This window comes from Aquarana catesbeiana, linkage group LG02, assembly GCF_042186555.1.
Source record: "Aquarana catesbeiana isolate 2022-GZ linkage group LG02, ASM4218655v1, whole genome shotgun sequence".
Classification (NCBI taxonomy): Eukaryota; Metazoa; Chordata; class Amphibia; order Anura; family Ranidae; genus Aquarana; species Aquarana catesbeiana.
The window spans coordinates 399,487,729-399,507,717 of NC_133325.1; the positions used below are offsets into that span (position 1 = coordinate 399,487,729).

The 19,989-nt window shown below is 41.0% G+C and overlaps 1 protein-coding gene across 2 annotated transcripts in view; it reads right to left on the bottom strand.

The window, feature by feature from the left end:
- MED13 (mediator complex subunit 13) overlaps positions 1 to 19,989 on the bottom strand; it is a 151,356-nt gene that overhangs the window by 43,231 nt on the left and 88,136 nt on the right. For both annotated transcript variants that reach the window (XM_073615258.1, XM_073615257.1), the window contains exons 14-16: positions 17,018 to 17,217; positions 11,971 to 12,167; positions 10,831 to 11,756 (exon numbers count right to left, since the gene is read on the bottom strand). In XM_073615258.1, coding sequence (XP_073471359.1) covers positions 10,831 to 11,756; positions 11,971 to 12,167; positions 17,018 to 17,217 — 1,323 coding nt within the window. The remainder of the gene's footprint in view (positions 1 to 10,830; positions 11,757 to 11,970; positions 12,168 to 17,017; positions 17,218 to 19,989) is intronic.

A 19,989-nucleotide genomic window follows, 5' to 3' on the forward strand; every position in this document is an offset into this window, starting at 1 on the left:
AGAGTACCCAAAAAAAATTTTTTACAAAATAAAATTGGTAAATAGAACTCCAAGCATTACCAACGTAAATGACAAAAGCTCAAAGAATGTGTATGTGTGCAATGAAAGATATAGGTGGGTCTACCTAAAAAGGGGACAAAACACCGTGTTCCCCACTGAAAATTAATATGTGTGCTAGTGAAGCTAAATCGTGTTAAAATAGTAAATATGAGAATATCTATAAACTAAAAAAGGAACAATCGGCATGTGGTGTACAAACAATCTTGGTGCACAAAAAATCAAAAAAGTGAAAAAACCAAAAAGAAAGAAAGTCCAAACAACCAGATAAATAGTTTCAAATATATATATATATATATATAATATAATATATATATATATATATATATATATATATATATATATATATATATATATATATATATATATATATATATATATATATATAGATAGATAGGACGGCCAGACTCTTTTCCTCAACAGTAGGAGTTCCGGCCCCACCCCCCCGTGGCGTGTTGGTGGGGGGGGGGCAATTATACGTGTGACTCCTTGCAAGCCATATCAAGTGGATTCCTGTTCCCCTTCTTCCGGGGTGCTGCTACGTGCGGGCACACTGGATGGTCTGGCTGCTATGTGGAGAGGCTCTGATCGAGGGGTACATCCAAACTCAGTGTGCTGACATTTTCTGGGGTCTCTCTTCTTCTCCAAACAATAACAGTTGATCTTCCGTCTGCCTATTGATCGGGTGACACGGGTGGAAATTAGGTGGTGAGGGGGACACCAACCGCTTGGATCATCGGATCATCTACATGCTCATTACCCCTGCAGGGGTTGGGCACTCTGGTGAATGGGGGCACTAGAGGGGACTCTACACGGGACAGCATATACTCATTGGGACAGATCTACCCGCAACCTTTGAAGATACATCAGCCTGCTGCATTAGAACTGTTTTTTATTCACGGACATATAAAAAAAAAATTTATATATATATATATATATATATATATATATATATATATATATATATAAATAAATTTTTTTTTTATATGTCCGTGAATAAAAAACAGTTCTAATGCAGCAGGCTGATGTATCTTCAAAGGTTGCGGGTAGATCTGTCCCAATGAGTATATGCTGTCCCGTGTAGAGTCCCCTCTAGTGCCCCCATTCACCAGAGTGCCCAACCCCTGCAGGGGTAATGAGCATGTAGATGATCCAAGCGGTTGGTGTCCCCCTCACCACCTAATTTCCACCCGTGTCACCCGATCAATAGGCAGACGGAAGATCAACTGTTATTGTTTGGAGAAGAAGAGAGACCCCAGAAAATGTCAGCACACTGAGTTTGGATGTACCCCTCGATCAGAGCCTCCCCACATAGCAGCCAGACCATCCAGTGTGCCCGCACGTAGCAGCACCCCGGAAGAAGGGGGAACAGGAATCCACTTGATATGGCTTGCAAGGAGTCACACGTATAATTGCCCCCCCACCAACACGCCACGGGGGGGTGGGGCCGGAACTCCTACTGTTGAGGAAAAGAGTCTGGCCGTCCTATATATATATATATATATATATATATATATATATATATATATATATATATATATATTTTTTTTTTTGAAACTATTTATCTGGTTGTTTGGACTTTCTTTTCTTTTTGGTTTTTTCACTTTTTTTGATTTTTTGTGCACCAAGATTGTTTGTACACCACATGCCGATTGTTCCTTTTTTAGTTTATAGATATTCTCATATTTACTATTTTAACACGATTTAGCTTCACTAGCACACATATTAATTTTCAGTGGGGAACACGGTGTTTTGTCCCCTTTTTAGGTAGACCCACCTATATCTTTCATTGCACACATACACATTCTTTGAGCTTTTTGTCATTTACGTTGGTAATGCTTGGAGTTCTATTTACCAATTTATTTTGTAAAAATTTTTTTTGGGTACTCTGCACATTTTTTGACCATTCTCAGCACGTATATTTATTTTTTAATATTAATTCACATTGTGTTACACTTGTTACCCACTTAGTATTGGGTTGTTATATTTTCCTTTTGTTAGGAGTTTGTATAGGTTATTGATTTATTATCAGTCTTTATCAGTGAACAGCGCCAATCTCCTATCTCTTCAGACTACATCATTATCGGATCGCACCTTTGGGTGCTTCTTCTATTAGCGGAGTCGCTGCCGTCTCGGAGCGTCCTATTAGGGCTGGAAGCTTAAATTCTTAATCTCTCCATAGGCAACGCTTTACAATTTTTTTACAGGTTACATGTTTAGAGTTACAGAGGAAGTCTTTGGCTAGAGTTATTGCTCTCGCTCGAACGTCTGTGTTGATACCTCACATGTGTGGTTTCAATGTGGTTTACATATGTGGGCGCGATCTACGTATGCGTTCGCTTCTGCATGAGAGCTCGCAGGGACAGGGGCACTTTAATTTTATTTATTTTTTTATGGTTTATTTTATTTTTTTAAAAACATTTTTTTTTACACTTTCCCTTTAAAAAAAAGTTTTTTTGATAACTTTTATTCCTATAACAAGGAATGTAAACATCCCTTGTAAAAGGAATAGTGGGCGACAGGTCCTCTTTATGGAGAGATGTGGGGTCTATAAAGACCCCACATCTCTCCTCCAGACTGAAAAGACAGATTTAAAAAAAAAAAAAATGAAGGATCTCAGGCTTTTCCTGCCGTGTCCCCGGCTTGGTTTACTTCATACATATGTCATAACGTCGCGCCTGGGCCTCAAAGTCAAAGAGATTGCCGGGGACCACCTGTCCCTCTGTCTTCTCTATGGCTTCCTTCAGGCGCTGTTGGATTCCTTCTCCAGTATGAATGGTCAAGCGGCTGAACAGCCGCTATGATTGTTCTTATGGTGTAGGTAATCTCTGGCTGAAAAAAATTATATCTGGATGATGCCTGCAGCTGCAGTCATCATTCAGATATCAAAACTGAAAGGCAAGGACGTCATGACGGCTTGCGGTATGGAAGTGGTTAATAGGCTCTCTTTTGTGGTCACATTCAGTTTGACATAAATTTTAGGAAAAGTGCCATTATCTGTGGCGATTTTTTAACATCTACTGTATGTATGGAGTGCTGTAAAAAAATATTAATGTTCTATATTTAGAGAGAAGACATGTTGCTGATTATTTCTGGAAAGTAGTGATGTCACCTCATCTGTAAAATAGTGAGTTCCAGATTCTGAAAGTACTCCATATCAGAATTCATATTAGTCAAGGGAGATTATATTTATAGCTATGCACAGTATTTATCTTAAAAGGAATTGTAAAGTCAAAAGGTTTTTTTAGCTTAAAGCGGGGGTTCACCCACACCGCCAAAAAAAAAAAAAAAAAAAAAATATTAAAAGCCAGCAGCTACAAATACTGCAGCTGCTGACTTTTAATACATGGCCACTTACCTGTCCCAGGGTCCAGCGATGTCGGCAGGGGACGCCGAGAACCTGCTCGGTTCTCGGCAGCTGCCGCCGCCATCCTGGGTGAGGGAATCAGGAAGTGAAGCGTTGCGGCTTCACTTCCCGGTTCCCTACTGCGCATGCGCGAGTCGCGCTGCGCGTCCCAAGTGGTCCTCGCTCTCTCCTGGAAGCTGTGTGTTCCCAGGAGACGGGAAGAGGCGTAGACTCCCATGGGAGTCTATGCCGGAAGTGGGTGCAAATACCTGTCTTAGACAGGTATCTGCACCCCCCTCCCCCCTGAAAGGTGCCAAATGTGACACCGGAGGGGGGGAGGGTTCCGAAAAGCGGAAGTTCCATTTTTGTGTGGAACTCTGCTTTAATGCATTCTATATACACATGTGAGGTATTGCCTCAACCGGTAGGGCCAGAGCAATAACTCTAGCCCTAGACCTCCTCTGTAGCGCAAAACAGTCAGTCAGCCAATCAGTGGAGAGAGGGGGCGGGGCCAGGTCAGGGCTCCTGTGTTCTGAATGGACACACGGAGCGATGCCTCGGCTCCAGTGCCCCCATAGGAAGCTGCTGACTGTGGGGGCCAGGTGCGGCAAAGAGGGACTCGAGAAGAGGAGGATCCGGGTGGCTCTGTGCAAAACAACTGCACAGAAGAGGGTAAGTATAACATGTTATTTATTTACTTTTTAAACTAGACTCTACAATCACTTTAACATACTCTTAGGCCCCTTTCAGCAGTGTATACACTGCTCCAAAGATGCTGCTTGCAGGACTTTTTTTTACCATCCTGCAAGTGCACTTGGGCTTTCACGCTGGAGAGAATGGAGTGGTGCTTTACAGGCGCTATGCAGGCACTATTTTTAGCAATGTAGCGCCTGTAAAGCGCCTCAGTGTGAAAGGGGTCTTATTAGAAAATAAAATGGATATTGGATTCATCTAGCAGAAGCATTTTGTGTTCGCGAGTATGCACTTACTAGATTTTATTTAAAGATTAACCACTTGCCGACCAGCATATAGCGGCAGGTCAGGCTCGATAGCGCAATATGTGGGCACGCGCATCCCCGCTGCGGTACACAGAGACAGAAAGGGGATCTGCCTGTGTAAATAATACAGATCCCCACTGTGACAGGAGACATGATGGAGATCTGCTGTTCCCAGTCATCGGGAACAGCGATCTCGGCAGTCTTCCACTGAGTCCAGCCCCCACACAGTTAGAACACACCCAGGAAACACAGTTAACCCCTTGATCGCCCCCTAGTGTTAACCCCCTCCCTGCCAGTGTCATTTATACATTGATCAGTGAATTTTTTTTTTTTTTTAAAGCACTAATCAATGTAATAATGTCACTGGTCCGATTTGTCCAAATGTCGCAGTCCCGCTTAAAATCGCAGATCGCCGCCATTACCAGTAAAAACATTAAAAAAAAAAAAATGAAAAAGTCCATAAATGATTCCCATAGTTCGTAGACGCGATAACTTTTGCGCAAACCAATCCATATACACGTATTGTGATTAAAAAAAAAAAAAAATAATAATAATATGTAGAAGAATATACATTAACCTAATCTGATGAATACATTTGTTTTAATTTTTTTGGATATGTATTATAACAGAAAAGTAAAAAAAAAAGTTTTTTTTTTTAATTGTCTTTTTTTTCGTTTATAGCACAAAAATAAAAACCGCAGAGGTGATTATATACCACCAAAAGAAAGCTCTATTTGTGGGGGGAAAAAAAGGACATTAATTTTGTTTGGGTCGAATGTTGGACGGCTGCGCAATTGTCAGTTAAAGCGACGCAGTGCCGCATCACAAAAAATGGCCTGGTCATTAAGGGGGGTAAAAACTTCCGGGGCTGAAGTGGTTAATAATACCTTTAACATACACATACTTTAGGCTACGTGGATTCCAGGAATATGCCTGAATGACTACCATTTGGCCCAGAGTTCAGCCCCATCCAGCTGCAGCATATTTCCACCTACCATAGTCTTTGATAGACTGGCAGTAACAAGGTTGGGTGCTGCACCTACACCTCTCAGGTGCACTAAAAAAGCTGAGTTGTACGCACACGGGCTTAATGCCTAGTGTACAAGTATATTACAGTGCAATACTTCCAGTATATTGTATAACTCTTGACTAAAGTATACACAGCCCAAGTTTTGACCTGAAGGGAGAGCATATATGTATTTCTAGGATGAGTGTATGATTTTTCTTTAAAAGGGGTTGTGATCCCTCTTGTTTTTTTTCACCTTAATGCATCCTATACATTGTGACGTCACTGCCCGGGGCATGATGGGGCAATGATGTCACAAGTGGCGTGGCCTCCAACCTACGTCATCTGGTGGCCCCGCCCCATGCCGATATAAGTCACTGCACACGGTGGACCCAACATTACACCGGGAGATCGTGTCGAGGAGTCAGCATCGGAAGAACAACAGAGGGAGAAGACCCAGCAAAAGAGCAGAAGACAGCAAAAGGAGAGGACAGTGCAAGGGGTGAAGAACCGGGGGGTGTAGTGTTTATTTTTGACATTTTTTTTATTTTTTATTTTTTTTTATTTTTTTTAAGGTTAATGGGTATGGGTACCAAATCACCTAGGGTGGGGGGCCAGGATCTGGGGGCCCCCTTGTTAAAGGGGGCTTCCAGATTCCAATAAGTCCCCGCCCGCAGACCCCCGACAACCACCAGGCAAGGGTTATTGGGAAGAGGCCCTTGTCCTCATCAACATGCCCCAAAGCACCAAAATCCCCCACCCCCGTTGAGGGGATGTGGCCTGGTACGCTTGCTTGTCCCTGCCCCCTTTCCTGACCTGCCGGGCTGCGTGCTCGGATAAGGGTCTGGTATGGATCTTAGGGGGGAACCTCATGCCAAATTTTGGCGGGGTTCCCCCTTCAAGATTCTCAGCACACAATTTGCTCCGCAAGTTGGATCATCTTGATCTGACTTCTGGTGCGACTTCTATTCAAATCAATAGGCTCCCATAGGGAACAATTGATTTTGAATAGAGACAGAGAAAAGTGGCAAAAAGCTAGCGCAGCTAAATGCGCTTGGATGTCAATGCAAAAAGCTGGGGGAAAAAAAATTGTTTTTAATGCCGCTTTTTTCCTGCTGTCATTACTAGCTTTACAGCTCGTTTCTTAAAACGCCCGTGGGAATGAGGCCTAACCAGCCAAAATTGAGATATTCTAAAGATGATCTGAATCTCCACTTCAACAGACCCCCACCAAAAAATTTAAAGTCCGCAGAAGTCTGACCCTTGGAGGACAGGCAGAAAACTGACCACACTAGGAAGCGGAGCTGCACCATTCTGGATAAAATGAGAATCACAATATTTTTGCTTAGAATAAAGGTCACGATATTTGCGGCGTAACATCTTTCACATTATACAAAAAAAATTGGTCTATCTTTACTGTCTCGTTTATTTTTTTTTTTTAATTCACCAAAGTGTATTTTTTCCCAAAAATTGCGTTTGAATGTGCAAATACAGTGTGACATAAAATATTGCAACAATCGCCATTTTATTCCCTAGGGTCTCTGCTAATATATATATAAAAAAAACAATGATCTTAACTTGTAAGCAACAAGTGTCAGAAAAAGGTTATAGAGGAACTGCAGTCTGCGCACATATTTTGTAATAAAAACATCTTTGCCATTCTGATGCTTCCCTCCAACCACTTTGCATATTTTATATATACTGCGATTCTGTACTTGCCAAATATACTACAGAATTCTCCTCCACTGCGTCTGGCTGCAACCATTTTAACTGTCGGCAGCTGAAGCTGCTACCTGTTCACTTCCTGGATTTACACAGACACACACCTCCAGCCCTGCAGCTCTCATTGGCCCTCTGACTTACAACCCCTCCCTTCCTGGCAAACTGTCACAAGTGTGAGAGCTATGCATGATGTCATAAGCCTAGGCTAATGACCAGACAAGAAACAGGAAGTGGGCTGTATAAGGTATTTACTGGCAGAAAAAAATGTTTTACTATCCAAAGTTAAAACAAGAGCAGGAGATTTAATAGATTGAAAGATGAAAAAAATGACTGAAGGTCCGCTTTAAGTCTTTAAATGGTTAAAGTGGACCTTTAGTCATTTTTTTAAACTTTCCATTAAATCCTCAGCCCTTGTTGTTTTAACTTTGGATAGTAAAACATTTTTTTCTGACAGTAAATACCTTATACAGCCCACTTCCTGTTTCTTGTCTGGTAATAAGCCTAGGCTTATGACATCATGCACAGCTCTCACACACACTCTTGTGAGAGTTTGCCTGTTCACTTCCTGGATTTACCCAGTTACACAGAGGCACACCTCCAGCTCTGCATCCAATGAAAGCTGCAGAGCTGGAGGTGTGCCTCTGTGTGTCTGTGTAAATCCAGGAAGTGAACAGGCAGCAGCTTCAGCTGCTCACAGTTAAAATGGATGCAGCCAGACTCAGTGGAGGGAGATTTCCACAGTATATTTGGCAAGTACAGAATCACAGTATATATAAAATATGCAAAGTGGTTGGAGGGAAGCTTCAGAATGGCAAAGATGTTTTTATTACCAGATGTGAGCAGACTGCAGTTTCTCTTTAAACTGACCTCATTTACAGACCAACGTTCTTCCATTTGATCTAAAAGAACAAAAAGATGCATTGCCTCTCTTCTCTATCCCTCAGCGCTTACCAATGTTGATAAACATTTGCCAGCTTTTTTTTTTTTTTTTGACAGCTCTGCATGGTTTAGAATCAAGGAAATGCTAGATTAAGATCGAGAGGGGGGTTGAATCGAGATCGCAATTTTAAACAGATTAATTGTGCAGCTCTACTGGGAAGGACGAGCTTTTTTACCTAGCGTGGTCAGTTTGAAATGGGAAAGCAGGGGACTGGCAGGATCACCAGGTATTTCACACAAATGAAGAAAACCAAAGAGAACAGGTTACCTTTTAGCAGTACCTTTTAAAAGTGGAGTTCCACCCACTTTTACAACTCTTCAGCATCCCTCACTAAACTGTGCACTGTAAACGAATTGGATATTTTTAATTTTTTTTTCTCAGCACCTACTGTATATTTGCTGTATTCATTTTTCACTTCCTCCTCCCTGGCCGCGGCCCATCGCATCATTTCCTGTTTGCAATGCCTTCTGGGAAGGGACGGCAACTTCCTCTGACACTGCCGTTGCTATGGAAACCTGACCTGAAACCTATTACACTGCTTGTGCTGCACTGAGCATGTGCGAGATCTGAAGGATGAGATCCAGGAAGCAATACAGTCTGGCTTCAGATGCCCACACTTAAGATGGCCACGGCCTGCTGTAAGTTTTTTAAAATAACAAACTACTGCTATAAACTAACAAAACAGACCTTAGTTTACAGACTAACTTTACTAGAATACATTAAGCTTGTGTATTATAGGGGTATTTTTATTTAAAAAGTATCATTTCGGCCGGAACACCACTTTAAGTACATGATACAACAGACACATATCAGAAATATGAAACGTTGGGGTAACATACACTAAGACATGCTCCAACCCTTCTGAGTGCAGCCCACCTGGGATAATACTTACCTTTGTCCACACCAGGAGCCAGGCAGCTTTGCTTCAGAAAGCATCCCTGCCAAATCCTCTTTATCCTGGCCACATACTGTGGACTCATTTAATCCTATGAAGAGAGCTATACTCTGCAGGAAAGCTGCCATGCGTATGGGTCCTCATGGGAATGAAAAAAGCCATGAAGTGCATGCCCAAGATGAAAAGAAAACCCAGTGGCGATCACTGGATTAAAGCCCATCATCATTCCTTTCATTTTAGTTTATTTGTGCCAAGCTGGCCCTAAAAACTATTTCCTTTAGCAACTGCTGTGGCCGTGGTCAGCGCTGAATAAACTGTATTGTAGCACCAGCAACACAGTATGCAGTGCTGTGTTCACACAGCAGTAGGGGGACTTTCAGTATGTTGCCAGAACAAAATAGAGTAGAAAGAATAAAAGGGTTACTCCAATTGGTTGCAGTGGAGAAGTGGGCAGATGGAATCACAATCTCTACCTCAGCTAATCTGAGGAAGCATTGTTTTCATTGATAAAAATAGAAGGCTTCCCAGAATGGTAGAGAGGAAATCAGCCCAAAACGATTTTGTTCGATCACCAAAAGTCCCATAACGCTGCCAGAACACAGCACTGCATACTGTACGTAGCTAATGCTACAGATATAGTTTATACAGCACTGACCGCAGCTACAACAATTAGTAAAGGAAACTGTTTGTTTAACCACCTCAATACTGAGCACTTTCACTCCCTTCCTGCCCAGGAAATTTTTCAGCACTGTCACACTTTGAATGACAATTGCGCAGTCGTGCTACACTGTAACCATGAGAAATTTTTATCATTTTCTTCACACAAACCGAGCTTTCTTTTAGTGGTATTCCATCAATATCCTGAAATGTTTATTTATTTTAATCAAAGGACAACTGGGCCGAATTTTTTTTTTTTTTTTTTTTTGTGGTACAAGTCTTCTTACTACCATAACCTACCACCAAAGAGCAACCTGCTCCTGATCACACGTGTATGTCAGTTGTTGTTTGTACCTGTAGTACAGCCCCGAAGCAATAGTGCGCATTTTGCTTTTTTTTTTTTTTTTTTTTTCGTCTTCCCTAAAACACACTGACACTAATTTAAAACAAAAAAACCCTGCCCAAAATATACAGACCCTGACCATTCACCCTTACTTGACTCAAACGCTAACCCTGGCACTGACCTAGATCAAACCTTGATCTAGGTATTTTTCCTTTTTTTTCTCACATTTTTTTCACATTGTATCTTTCCTCTCTCCATTCACAGAACGAGAAAACGGGTGGGCTTCACAGTGACTGATCGCTGCGGTAGCCAATCAGAAGCTACCACAGCAATCAGGTGACCCAAAATGAGGAGATCTGGGTCCCGATTGCTGGTACGGGCCCCCTGGTGAGACACCGGTCGATGTGCGGCGCACTCCCAGCACAATGGGAGATAAACATCTATGCAGCCCCACGGAGAAAAGACCACTTCTGTGAGGCCGCATATTTGTGTTACGTCAACAGGAATGGGGTTAAGTTAGGAACATCTGTTCCCAGGACAACTATTGAGCGATTTCCTCTTACCTCTTGCAATGGAGACAACTCTAAAATGTTGGAGGAACGAATCTCTCCAGTATGGACACAGCATTAAAACCCCAACAGAGTTCACAGAGATTTGCCTTCTCTAGCCCAAAACGAAAAAAAGAAGTTTTGCCTAGCGATACACTTTAAGCTGGTCCTTAGTCCAAAACAAAAACTCCATGTATGACGCAGGGCACTGCATCAGCTACCTTTCTGCAAAACACACTGCAGTAATTTTAACATATTACTGTTTTTGATTTTGATAAATACTGATATCAAACACTATAGTATAACTGTCACACTTACCATTTCTTTTAGACCAGCTATGTAAGCAAGAACTTCTCACAAGTGCTTCATCAACTCTGCCTCCTGACATGTTGTCCATAAACTGTCGTCCATGTTCCAGTGCCAGGTAGCAATCATTGCAACAGTCCTGTTCTTCTACACGTGCTGTGTAGCTCACAATGCTGGTTTTGGTTACTGGCTCTTGATCCATAATTCCAAATGGAGAGAATAAATTAGTGCATTGATCATGGAGAAGTAGTATCAACTCATCAGGCATTTTTTCGGGATCCCTTAGCCCAGTGTTATCAGTTCCTGCAGTTCTTAGAGCCTCAAAACGCTTCTCCACTTCCCTACCACAGTCTGTATGTCTTCCAATTATATCCAGCTCATCCTCCAAAAACAATCCCGAACCGTTTCCATATTTTCGATTCATTACAGCACTAAATCCACATGTACAGCGATACTGTACTTCCTGGGCAGGATCTGGGATATACACTCCAACGTCTGCTCCTTTAATGTTCATGTTGCAAACACAGATACAGCAGCTATCAAAATTGCAATCCTTAAAAAGATTCATCACAGACTCTGAAAGGATGAGGTTGACATAAAGGCTGTGGGCCTCTGGGATAGATGGTACAGTGGCAGGCTCTACAGAGTTCAATGGTCTGCAAGTTGATGGTGTTGAAGCTGGAGAATACAAATCAGAGTTTTCATATTTGACAGATCCCTGAACACTGGCTGGACCACCACCTGCTCTTGGAGTACGTGGTGTTCGTGGAGTCCTTGGAGTTGGAGCAGAAAAGCGAGGGGTTGCAGGAGAAGGAAGGATACCTGCTCCACCATTGCTTGGTGGGGCACTATTGGACATTCCAAATGGTGTATGGGTTTGTGGTGTGTAAGTCTGAACATATTCTTGATCGATTGCACTGCTGACACTAGAAATATTCCTGAGAAAAAGAACAAAGTGGTGTCAATATGGGGCCATGGACAACATCATTGTAGTAGTTTATACTTTTAGCTAGGCAAAAGTAAATTATTACTAACGGAGGGAACTCGAGTACTGCTAGGTGTACTGTAGTAAGTCAAATGCTGATTCTCACATATAGATGAAGAGTCTAACTGGAGCTTATGCTCAAATATGAAACAGTTCAATAAGCTTACCCATCTTTAATGAAGGGCATTGCAGGTACAGGAGGAAGGAGGTCTAACTTTCCAACAGTCCAACTGGGACGGTAAATGCACTCATCTGGCAGCTTGATGGGTTGCAAACACTGGCTAGGAAGAGTCTTTAAAGGGGCAAACATGGAACACCCGACCATCACTTGACATGTCTCTGGCTTGTATACAAAGGAGAAATCCTGCCACAAAGAAGAAGAAAAAAAATTAGTTTCCTGGAAAAGCACACTAGCTTTATACCAGCTGCATTATGGTAAACTATAGACAAATATTACTTACACCATGCTTATGATGGTGGTGTGGAGGCTGTGATTTTTTTTATATTGGGGCTAGATATATTTAAGCAATGCATCCTAGTAATCAGAAAGTTCAACAATTTTAAATGAAAAAAAAAAGAAAGGGAAACAGTGAAGTAGTGTGTTACAATAAAGCTCCCTCTACGCCCAGGTACAGGCATGTTATGCCCTTTTAGGGTGCTATTCAGAAGAGGGAATGCACATACTAATGCACAAACTGTAAAATACATGAACTTCAACACACAATAAAGAGATGTGATAGCATGGTTCATTTGGGATCACAGTGTCGCCCAGAAAAAGCCAGCATGTTTTTTTTTTTTTTTTCCTTCAGTATGTTAAGGCTCTTTAAAGAGGTTGAAAACCTCAGAAAAAAAAAACCTGCAAGACAAAAAGGCATACTAGCGCATTATGAAATACTTACCTTAGAACGATGCTCTCCAGTGCTGTCCGCACTACGCTCACACGGCCGAAACCTTTCCCGGAGTTACTTCCGGGTTTGCGGGCTCCAGCGCTGTGATTGGTTGGAGCTGCGATGACGTCACTCCTGCGCATGCGCTCAGGTGTCGCTGGTCACGGCACAGGTCCTGAATAAACGGCACGAGCAGGCCGCTCCCTCGGTGCACATGCGCCGATGACGTCGGCGGCAGCATATACAGTAAATATCTTCTAAACGGTGCACGTTTAGGAGATATTTACAGTACCTACAGGTAAGCCTTACTATAGGCACAATTAAAGAGGAAGACTTTACTTCCTCTTTAAGGGCCCATTACCTCATGCATAGGTGTGAATGGAGTCTGAAAAATAAACAGTAAATATGAAAAAGGATCTTTTTTCTAGTCAAGGTGCTAATTCAAGAAAAAAAAAATAAAAAAAATTGCTCTTTACATTTTTAAAAAGGTGTTCTCATAACAAAAAGGGGAAAAGAAGTTCAAAAGCTAAATTTATTGGCACATATCAGCTTATAGTTACAGAGTTGCTGCTAAAACCACCAGGTCTCTCTGGCTGCATACATTTACAGAATGTCATTGTAAGACAGTCTAAATGTGGCAAATACCTACTACATTACTAGCAACTATTTCATGTCACCTTCGTAAAATATAAGGTCACGTACGTGTTTAGTAAGGCTGATAATGCCAAATATGGAATAGTTGTAATGAAGCAAAATTAAACCCCCTTTTTTTTAGCTTAGCTGTTTAACCACTTGTCTACCAGGGCAATGTTTTTATTTTTAGTACACGTAAAAAAAATCTGCTTTTCCTAGAAATTACTGTAAACCCCCAAAAGGTACATATTTTCTGAAAGCAGAGACTATGGAGAAAAAAAAAAAAAAAAAGGTGGTATAGTTGATAAATGTACAAAGATTGTGCAACATAAAAAACTGCAAATGCATACTTTCAGGAAGAAAAATACACTAAACTGAATTTTTATTATACCCAGTTTTTTGGTATAATATAAAAGATAGGGTTGCTTCAAATAATTAGATACCAAGCACGTCAAGTCTTAAAATTACGAAGAACTGTAGAAATCGTCAAAAACTATGGCACCCCAAAATTCTCCAAAGACTACAGTGCCTAGAAAAAGTATTCACACCCCTTGAAATTTTACACATTTTGTCACGTTACAGACAAAATGTAAAATGTGCTTTATTTGGATTGGGACAAAATGGCACATAATTGTGAAGTGGAAGGAAAATGATAAATGATTTTCAAAATTTTTTACAAATAAATATCTGAAAAATGTGGCGTGCATTTGTAGTCAGCCCCCTTTACTCTGCTGCCACTAACTAAAATCTAGTGGAAACAGTTGCCTTCAGAAGTCACCTAATTAGTAAATAGAGTCCACCTGTAATTTAATCTCAGTATAAATACAGCTGATCTGTGAAGCCCTCAAAGTATTGTTAGAGAACCTTACTGAACAAACAGCATTATGAAGGCCAAGAAACACACCAGACAGGTCAGGGATAAAGTTGTAGAGAAGTTTAAAAAAAAAAATCCCAAGCTTTGAACATCTCACAGAGCACTGTTCAATCCATCATCCGAAAATGGGAAGCATATGGCACAACTGCAAACCCACCAAGACATGGCTGTCCACCTAAACTGACAGGCCGGGCAAGGAGAGCATTAAGAGAAGCGGCCAAAAAGCCCAAGGTAATTCTAGAGGAGGTGCAGAGATCCACAGCTCAGGTGGGAGAATCTGTCTACAGAACTATGTGTCACAAATCTGGCCATTATGGAAGAGAGGCAAGAAGAAAGCCACTGTTGAAAGAAAGCCATAAGAAGTACAGTTTGCAAGAAGTCATGTGGGGGGAAACAGCAAACATGTGGAAGAAGGTACTCTGGTCAGACGAGACCAAAATTGAACTTTTTGGCCTAAAAGCAAAACACTATGTGTGGCAGAAAACAAATACTGCACATCACCCTGAACACATCATCCCCACGGTGAAACATGGTGGTGGCAGCATCATGTTGTGGGGATGCTTTTCTTCAGCAAGGATAGGGAAGCTGGTCAGAGTTGAATGGAAGATGGATGGAGCCAAATACAGGGCAATCTTAGAAGAAAACTTGTTAAAGTCTGCAGAAGACTTGAGACTGGAGCAGAGGTTCGTCTTCCAACAGGACAATGACCCTAAACATACAGCCAGAGCTACAATGGAATGGTTTAGATCAAAGCATATTCATGTGTTAGAATGGCCCAGTCAAAGTCCAGACCTAAATCTAGTTGAGCATCTGTGGCAAGACTTGAAAACTGCTGTTCAGATGCTCTCCATCCAATCTGACAGATGTGCAAAGCTGGTAGAGACATCCCCAAAAAGACTTGTAGCTGTAATTGCAGCGAAAGGTGGTTCTACAAAGTATTGACTCAGGGGGCTGAATACAAATGCACGCTACACTTTTCACATATTTGTATCAAAATTTGAAAATCATTTATCGTTTTCTTTCCACTTCACAATTATGTGCCATTTTGTGTTGGTCTGTCACACAAAATCCCAATGAAATACATTTACGTCTTTGGTTGTAACTTGACAAAAATGTGGAAAATTTCAAGGGGCATGAATACTTTTTCAAGGCACTGTATGCTTTACAAGCAATCAGTTAGAGAGTTAGCATGAACTATGTCCCTATTAATCACAATTAATCGTTAAAAAAATCGTGATCTCGATTCACACACACTTTTTTGTTTTAATGTTAAAGATGATGTTACGCCGCAAGAATCGTGAGAGAATCGTGATCTATCTTCTAAGCAAAAAAATTGTGATTCTCATTTTAGCCAGAATCGTACAGCTCTAAGCTGTTGCTCTCACTGCGATGTTCACGGGCATTACAAATCTGTGTAGTGCAAATGCCATTGACATATACATGCCCCTCACCTAGGCTGCTAAATAAATAAATATTTTATATATATATATATATATATATATATATATATATATATATATATATATATACACATATATATATACACACATACACACACACACACACACATATATATATACACACATACATACATATACACACACACACATACTTTTTTGTTTATACTTTTTCCCCCAATTAAAAAAAGGTTAAATAAAGACAATGTGTATTACAGACAGAACCTCAATATAAAACTACATAAATATAAAATACGGATGCATATTATATGTATACACATATACACACACACACACATACACTGTAGCAAATAGAAAATCAAGTCCATTTTATTGTATATACATCAATAATAGGTTTTACAAAATATCCATTCAGTCTAGCATTAAACTACATATGCTGGATATATCCAGAAAGGAAAATAGTTTAAAAACAAGAACAGGAAACAGTTAGTGATACTAAACCCAAAAACGTTTTTTACCTTAAAAGTGGATTTAAACCCGATTCATGAAATCTGAGCTGGGCACATATATATGTAGCGTTTTATCTCCCTTCAAAACCCTGTTTCATAGCTTTGTCTTGCTTCATTCGTGAGAGCGTGTGTCGGAGGAGGTTGCTATAAATAGATTAGCACACTGCTAGACTATACACAGGCAACCTCTGCATGTATGGGGAGGGGGGTGTGTGCCTTTCCTCCAATCAGCTTTCTCAGTGTCTAGCAATGATCTCCTCCTACAGGGGAATCGGGAAGTGAAAAATCTAACAGAATGAGCACTTTTCTAAACAGTATATCAAGATGAAGACAGAAGATATACATGTAAAACTTATGTAGGGAGATTTGTTTCATACCTGTGTATCATCTGGGCCTGTTCACTTCATTGGGTATCAGTTTCCCTGCACTGCTGAAAACTGCACAGAGCAGGCAAGTATGACATGTTTGTTATTAAAAAATAAAAATAGGTGCCTTTAATATCACTTTAATCTTGCAGCTAAAAGAACACTTAATTTTTTTTTTTTTTTAAACTTTATTTCCATCACAAGGGGCCAACAAGCTCCCTTATGTGATAGCGTGGGCAGGTAACAGATACTCTTTATGGAGACATGGGGGACTATTCGCTAGTCAAAAACAGATTGCATTTGAATAGCTGCCTTCTTAGCTACACTACCCGAAGAATCACAGCTGTGGCTCTTACACCTACTGCAGCTCTGAACTTGAATTAACCACTTGTCTACCAAGATACATTTTATAAACTTCATGGCAGACAAGAGGTAATCTATTTAATCAGTTTTAATCATACAGTGCAAAGCAAAATTGTGTGCCAAGAATCAGATTTTAGTTTAATGCAACTATGGTACACAGATTACCTTAATTTCAGTGTGCTTGGGACTGCAGAATCCCTCCTCAACTTCTATTTTAAATTGAGCAGTTATTCCATCAAGTGTTGCTCCTGGCGTGGAGTCCATGCTGTTATATTCTTTGCTGTTCATGTTCATAGGAGAGAAGCCCATAAAGTGTTGCTCCAAAGATGGTGGAGTGGGATACATTTTATGAAGATCAGCTGTACCTAGAGAACAATTTGGTATAATTATTTTGAGCTACACAGTATTTAGGGATGAGATATGTAGGTTATCACGCCAATAGCCACCAGTGCTAAAAAGGTGCCATAATGCAACCTGGGTATAGAAGAGCCAACAGCCCAAAGTATTGTATGTATGTATGGCTGTAGACTTGGCCTAATTGGGGCACTTTTAATGCTGTACCTTGCCAACTTTAAACATACACAAGTCAAAAACAATCTTTTACATCTTCCCTTTTCTTTCTGTCCTTAGAGCTGTTCTGGAATTACCTGCCAGTTTAAATATTTTTTCTGTTATTTTCTGAAAGATATATTTTCAGGAACAAGCAGGAACTGGACTCAATTTCTAAAGATCATCATTATTATACAGGATTTATATAGCTCCAACAGTTTGCGCAGCGCTTTACAATGTAAAGGGAGACAATACACCAACAGTACAATTCAAAACAAGAGGGTTAGAGGAGCCTTGCTCCTGCGAGCTTACAATCTAAAAAAAAAGTATCCCAGATCTCTTTATATGTGCAGGTGTCTAGAGCCAACTTTCCACAGATTTGCAACAACAAGGAGAGGGGCGCCTCTGAGTATAAATCATAAATACATTTTATTAAAACAACAATATCCACTCACATGGAAGTTGGAGAAGTTGCATTAGGGTCGGTTGGCTGGGCTGGAGAGATGCGGTGGAACTACAGGTCACAGCGGTTCCTGCAGGGCATGCCAGGTCCAAAGAGGATTAGTTCTTGCAGCCAGGTTCAGTCTCTTGCAGCGAACAGTCCAACACAAATCCTGCTGGGTTGGGAGCCAGGTTATGTCCCAGATGCACAGATAGGGGTTCCAGGGAAGGAAGGGAGAGATGTGTAGGACGCCAGAGCATCCGTTCAGCCGTGCTGCTGCTCACTGATAGAATGGTGTGAAGCCTCTAGGAAGGGGAAAAAGGCCGGCCGAGCCGAAGATCTCAAACGAGGCTTGGAGAGCAAGTACAGCGTGGCGCCCGGTGATGACGTCACACGCATGCGACGCGTTTCAGAATAGGCTTGCCATTCGTCCACCAATGGCAAGCCTATTCTGAAACGCGTCACATGCGTGTGACGTCATCACCGGGCGCCACGCTGTACTTGCTTTCCAAGCCTCGTTTGAGATCTTCGGCTCGGCCGGCCTTTTTCCCTTCCTAGAGGCTTCACACCATTCTATCAGTGAGCAGCAGCACGGCTGAACGGATGCTCTGGCGTCCTACACATCTCTCCCTTCCTTCCCTGGAACCCCTATCTGTGCATCTGGGACATAACCTGGCTCCCAACCCAGCAGGATTTGTGTTGGACTGTTCGCTGCAAGAGACTGAACCTGGCTGCAAGAACTAATCCTCTTTGGACCTGGCATGCCCTGCAGGAACCGCTGTGACCTGTAGTTCCACCGCATCTCTCCAGCCCAGCCAACCGACCCTAATGCAACTTCTCCAACTTCCATGTGAGTGGATATTGTTGTTTTAATAAAATGTATTTATGATTTATACTCAGAGGCGCCCCTCTCCTTGTTGTTGTTTTAGCTTGCTGGACCCTGCTTTTGGTTCCTTTGGTGGCCGCCCTGACTGACCTCTTGTATATACTCCCAGTATATATGCATGAACTTACACATGCATTTTTACAGTTTTCAGTTTCTGGACTAATCGGTTTTACTTTCAAGGTAACTGTGTTTTGCGCCTTTTTACTTGTATTATTCCACAGATTTGCAGAATGCATGGCTAAAGTGATGCCAGAAATTCCTACTTTTTAATTTGTCTCTCCAGTTAACCACTTATAGACCAGCCTCGTTTTGGAATTTAGGTGTTTACATGTTTAAAACAGTTTTTTTTTGCTAGAAAATGACTTAGAACCCCCAAACATATATATATTTTTTTCTAACACCCTAGAGAATAAAATGGCAGCCATTGCAATACTTTTTTTCACACCGTATTTGCGCAGCGGTCTTACAAGCTCATGTTTTTTTTTTTTTTTTTAATTCACTTTTTTGAATAAAAAAAAAAAAAAAAAAAAACGACAACAGCAAAGTTAGCCCAATTTTTTTTTATATGGTGAAAGATGTTACGCCGAGTAAATTGATACCCAACATGTCACGCTTCAAAATTGCGACCGCTTGTGGAATGGCGTCAAACTTTTACCCTCAAAAATCTCCATAGGCGATGTTTAAAAAATTCTACACGTTGCATGTTTTGTGTTACAGAGGAGGTCTAGGGCTAGAATTGTTGCTCTCGCTCTAACGATCGCGGCAATACCTCACATGTGTGGTCTGACCACCGTTTTCATATGCGGGCGCTACTCACGTATGCGTTCGCTTCTGCGCGCGAGCTGGAAAGGGCGTTTTAAACATTTTTATTTTTCTTATTTATTTTACTTGATTTTATTTATTTTTACACTGTGTAAAAAAAAAAAAAAACAAAAAAAAAAAAAAAAAAAAAGAAAAAAATTTGGTCACCTTTTTTCCTATTACAAGGAATATAAACATCCCTTGTAATAGAAAAAAAGCATGACAGGTCCTCTTAAATATGAGATCTGGGGTCAAAAAGACCTCAGATCTTATATTTACACTAAATTGCATTTCAAAAAAAAAAAAAAAAAAAAGTCATTTAATAAAAAAATGACATTGAAAAAATGTGCCTTTAAGACGTATGGGCGGAAGTGGCATTTTGACATCGCTTCCGCCCTGCAGTGTCATGGAGACAGGTGGGCGCCATCTTCCCCTCACTCGTCTCCATACACAGCTAGG